This window comes from Anoplophora glabripennis, unplaced genomic scaffold (genome assembly GCF_000390285.2).
Source record: "Anoplophora glabripennis isolate ALB-LARVAE unplaced genomic scaffold, Agla_2.0 scaffold248, whole genome shotgun sequence".
In the NCBI taxonomy this organism is placed as follows: domain Eukaryota; kingdom Metazoa; phylum Arthropoda; class Insecta; order Coleoptera; family Cerambycidae; genus Anoplophora; species Anoplophora glabripennis.
In genome coordinates, this window is record NW_019416351.1 from 451,523 (window position 1) to 455,631 (window position 4,109).

At 42.3% G+C, this 4,109-nt stretch overlaps 1 protein-coding gene across 1 annotated transcript; it reads right to left on the bottom strand.

Moving 5' to 3' along the window:
* Positions 1–307: 307 nt before the first annotated feature.
* LOC108908620 (heat shock cognate 71 kDa protein-like) lies at positions 308–3,626 on the bottom strand. The gene is made up of 6 exons (XM_023454211.1): positions 3,328–3,626; positions 3,016–3,236; positions 2,737–2,963; positions 2,006–2,297; positions 983–1,165; positions 308–849 (listed from the first exon to the last, which is right to left on the bottom strand). The coding sequence occupies exons 1-6, from the start codon at positions 3,609–3,611 to the stop codon at positions 308–310; spliced, it is 1,749 nt and encodes a 582-aa protein (XP_023309979.1). The 5' UTR covers positions 3,612–3,626.
* Positions 3,627–4,109: the final 483 nt, after the last annotated feature.

The window sequence follows — 4,109 nt, forward strand, 5'->3', positions numbered from 1 at the left end:
AATATTCAGGGTTCCTGCCAGTAAGATAAGAACAGAAACGTCTGGACCCAAGAGATGGGCGTGTCGAAGCGAAGTGAAAAAGAGGCAGTTCTTCGTTGGGTTTCACATTGAGCAGTCTACTTAATTTTAGAGTCTAAATGGTACCTAAATGGCATTTAAAATTTTCACATCTTTGCTGTTTCCAAGTTCAAATAGAACAGTGCTTCGGCAAGAGAATTAATAAAAAATCGAACAAAATTGATCAGCCCCTTTTAATAAAAATTATGGTTCAATGAGAAAGAATTAACCGTTTACAGTTACTTATTATTCAGTCGACTTCTTCGATAGTTGGACCGGAGGCTGGACCATTTCCGGGAGAGGGAAACCTCCTGTCATTCTGATTTCCACTCGACCCTCGTCTCCCATAAATATTTAAAACCGCAGGCTTGCACAGATTCTCCAGCTGCTGCCTCTTCAAAGCATACTCCTTCTCCGTGTAGATATCTTTGCCGTTCATCCAATCCGTGATCTCTCCACACATTCTCAATATCTTGGATTTGTCCGAGTCACTGATCCTAGACGAAACCATGGGGTCGTTCAACAGGTTTTTGATCTGGTACAGGTACGACTCCAGGTCGTTCTTGGCTGCCACCGCGGCTCTCATCTCCAGGTCCTGTTCCTTGAACTTTTCCGCATCCTCTATCATCGTTTGGATCTGGTCCTTCGACAGTCTGCCTTTGTCGTTGTTGATGCGTATGTCGCTCTTCTTGCCGGTGGCGCTCTCGGTCGCGCTGACGGTGAGGATGCCGTTTGCGTCCAGGTCGAAGGTTACTTCTATCTGGGGGATGCCCCTAGGGGCTGGGGGGAATCCTAGAACCGAAGGAGGGAATTAAAATACAAACAGGGCACCAGAAACTGTTATCATGTTCATAGTTATCGTTGCGGTAAATCACAGAGAACTATTTCCAAACCCCTGGCTTTTTCCTATTCGTTTTTAGCTCACCTGAAAGTTCGAATTTGCCCAGGAGGTTGTTGTCGCGTGTAAGGGACCTTTCTCCTTCGAACACCTGGATCAAAACGCCGGGTTGGTTATCGGAGAAGGTGGAAAAGGTTTGCGTGTGCTTGATTGGAATTGTGGAATTCCTCTTTATAATGACTGTCATCACTCCTCCAGCGGTTTCAATGCCTAGAAATTGTTATACACTATAAGATTTAATGCTCGACAAGGTAAATTGCACAGAATTTCGCGACATACAGAGTGTCCCTTAACTCAACTGGCAAACTTCTACAATCTTTCTTGGTCAAAACGTCGGAACATTTTCATTTAATAGACTCAAAAACCAATTGGGATATACATATATTAAAAAAGAAACAGGTAATCTCAGTTTTATTTAAAGAAAGCATAACAGCTAAATCTTGAAAAATATTCATGATTCCTGGTTCCTTTATTATAATTAAATTTGTCGCTTCATCGAGACGAACACAAAAGAAAGGTCACATCATCAAATTAAACCTTTCGGGTACGAATCTGCTTATTCTATCTAGCTCCTATTCCGACGATATTCATTATGTGCCCTTTAAAAATTCATCATCCGATTTAGTCGAGTGGGTAATCCGTGCTGTCTGCGTCTGCTACAGAGGAACAACGATGTAATTTTCATTGCCACTTATGTGACACTTACAATTCTATCGCCTCAAGGGGTTGAAACAACGAGAGGCGATGAAGTAATTAATAACTAACGCGCCGAAGTTAGAATCTAAGGAATGGGACGTACTAAGAATAGAATTCTAATTGATGTCAGATTTACGACGATCGTAGACTTAGCAGGGTTTGGCTGTATCGATTAGTCGAAGAGGACGATACATGTTAGTTACTACTTCGAATTCTCTAGATTGGGGACGTTCTAAAACATCCTTTTATAAATTTACCGATGTTTCCAATACCGGACGATAGCATAATGCTTGAAAAAAGTAAATAATAAATAAATCGTAATATATCTTATGAAACTATTCTTTGGTGACTCACCTAGCGACAATGGCGTCACGTCCAACAGCAAAAGGTCCTTCACGACGTCCGATTTGTCTCCTGACAGGATCGCGGCTTGAACTGCGGCACCGTACGCCACTGCCTCATCTGGATTTATGGATTTATTAAGCTCTCTGCCGTTGAACAAGCCCGACAGAAGGCTCTGGACTTTCGGGATCCTCGTTGATCCGCCCACCAACACCACTTCGTCTATTTTGCTTTTGTTAATTTTTGCGTCCTTTATGGCCTTCTCCACCGGCTCCAGGGTCCTCATAAAAATGTCATTGTTCAGCTGAAGACGGTCAAATATCGTCACATGGGGCAATATTAGTCGGTCGCGGGTTCGAATACAAACAAGGAAGAGATATTAGATTTGGTCCCACATAGTTCGGTCATAAAATCGTTGTTTCATGAGATAGGAGGTGATGACCGTGATTTTTTTGTTTTGACCATGAATTCTAGTAATTCCTCTTATACTTGGCAAAACATATGAAAATTCTGTTATCATAAGCACAGTGTAAACGTATATATTTTTAAATCTTTTATTAACCGGTGGTTATGGCGTCCGTTAAAACTTATTGTCTAAATCTAAATCTTCATGACATTTTTTTTGTCGAAGGTATTTTTTTTTAATAATACTGAGGATAAGTATCTAGTAAATCCCCAAACACTTATATTTGTACGACCGTTATCCCTAGACTTATCCTATTTTTTTTTAACTGTAAATTTACCTCTTCAAATTTTGCTCTGGTCGTGGAAGAGTACAAATCCTTCCCATCCGCCAAGGAATCTATTTCTATGCTAGTTTGGTTCGTAGACGACAGGGTCCTTTTGGCTCTCTCGCAAGCTGTCTGCAGTCGTCTCAGAGCCCTCTTGTTATCCTTGATGTCCACTTTATATTTCTTCTTAAACTCATCAGCAAAGTATTGTACCATTCTGTTGTCAATGTCTTCTCCACCTATAACAGAAGATAAGGTGAAGTATCCGCTAGTTTAATTGATTAGTTTTACCCAAATGAGTGTCACCTGCTGTGGATTGAACCTCGAATATCCCACCAGAAATCTGCAGTATCGACACGTCGAAGGTGCCACCGCCCATGTCGAAAATCAGCACGTACCGATCGTCATCGCTCTTCTTGTCCAGGCCGTAGGCGATGGCTGCTGCTGTTGGTTCGTTGATGATCCTCAGGACGTCCAATCCCGCTATGGTACCGGCATCCTTGGTCGCCTGTCTTCAAAAATATTACTATAAATAACGTAAAAATAATCTTTTAATCATCTTTGGAAGTAAAATAAAGAGTTAGCTCAACAGGAAAGAAATACCTTTGTGAATCGTTGAAATATGCCGGCACCGTGATGACGGCCCTCGAAATCAGCATCCCCAGGTAAGTTTCCGCCGTCTCCTTCATCTTTGCCAGCACCATGGAGGAAATCTCTTCAGGGTAGAACGTCTTCATTTCGTTTTTGTACTTGACGCGGATCTTAGGCTTCCCCTTGTCGTTTATCACATCGAAGGGCCAGTGCTTTATGTCCTGTTGCACCAAGGGGTCGTCAAACCGCCGACCTATTAATCTCTTAGCGTCGTATACCGTGTTTGTGGGATTCATGGCTACTTGTGCTTTTGCTGTATCGCCGACAAGCCTCTCAGTTTCTGTGAAGGCGACGTAGCTTGGTGTCGTGCGGTTACCTTGGTCGTTGGCGATGATGTCCACAGCGCCTTAGGAAGATTTGGAATAAATCGAGTGAGTAAGCAAAGCAGAGCTACGTACCGTTTCGAAACACACCCACGACGGAGTAGGTGGTGCCCAGATCTATACCCACAGGGGGACCACTTACCCCAGAGGCGGAAGCTTTACGGGGGGCGGCAGCAGCAGCCATTTGTTTTGTTTTATGTGTAGGTTTTAATTTTACTTAAAATTTTGTTATGATGATGAGGTTGATGTTTGTTTGATTTATGGTCGTCATCTTGACAGAAGTCGATTTGACGCTACGGTTAAAGTCCCTAGATTTTGAACTACATATGCACTACGACTAATAATTAGTTTTTGGGATCTAACAAAAAAATGAGTCCACATATAACCCTACTACTATTGACCAGTAGCTTT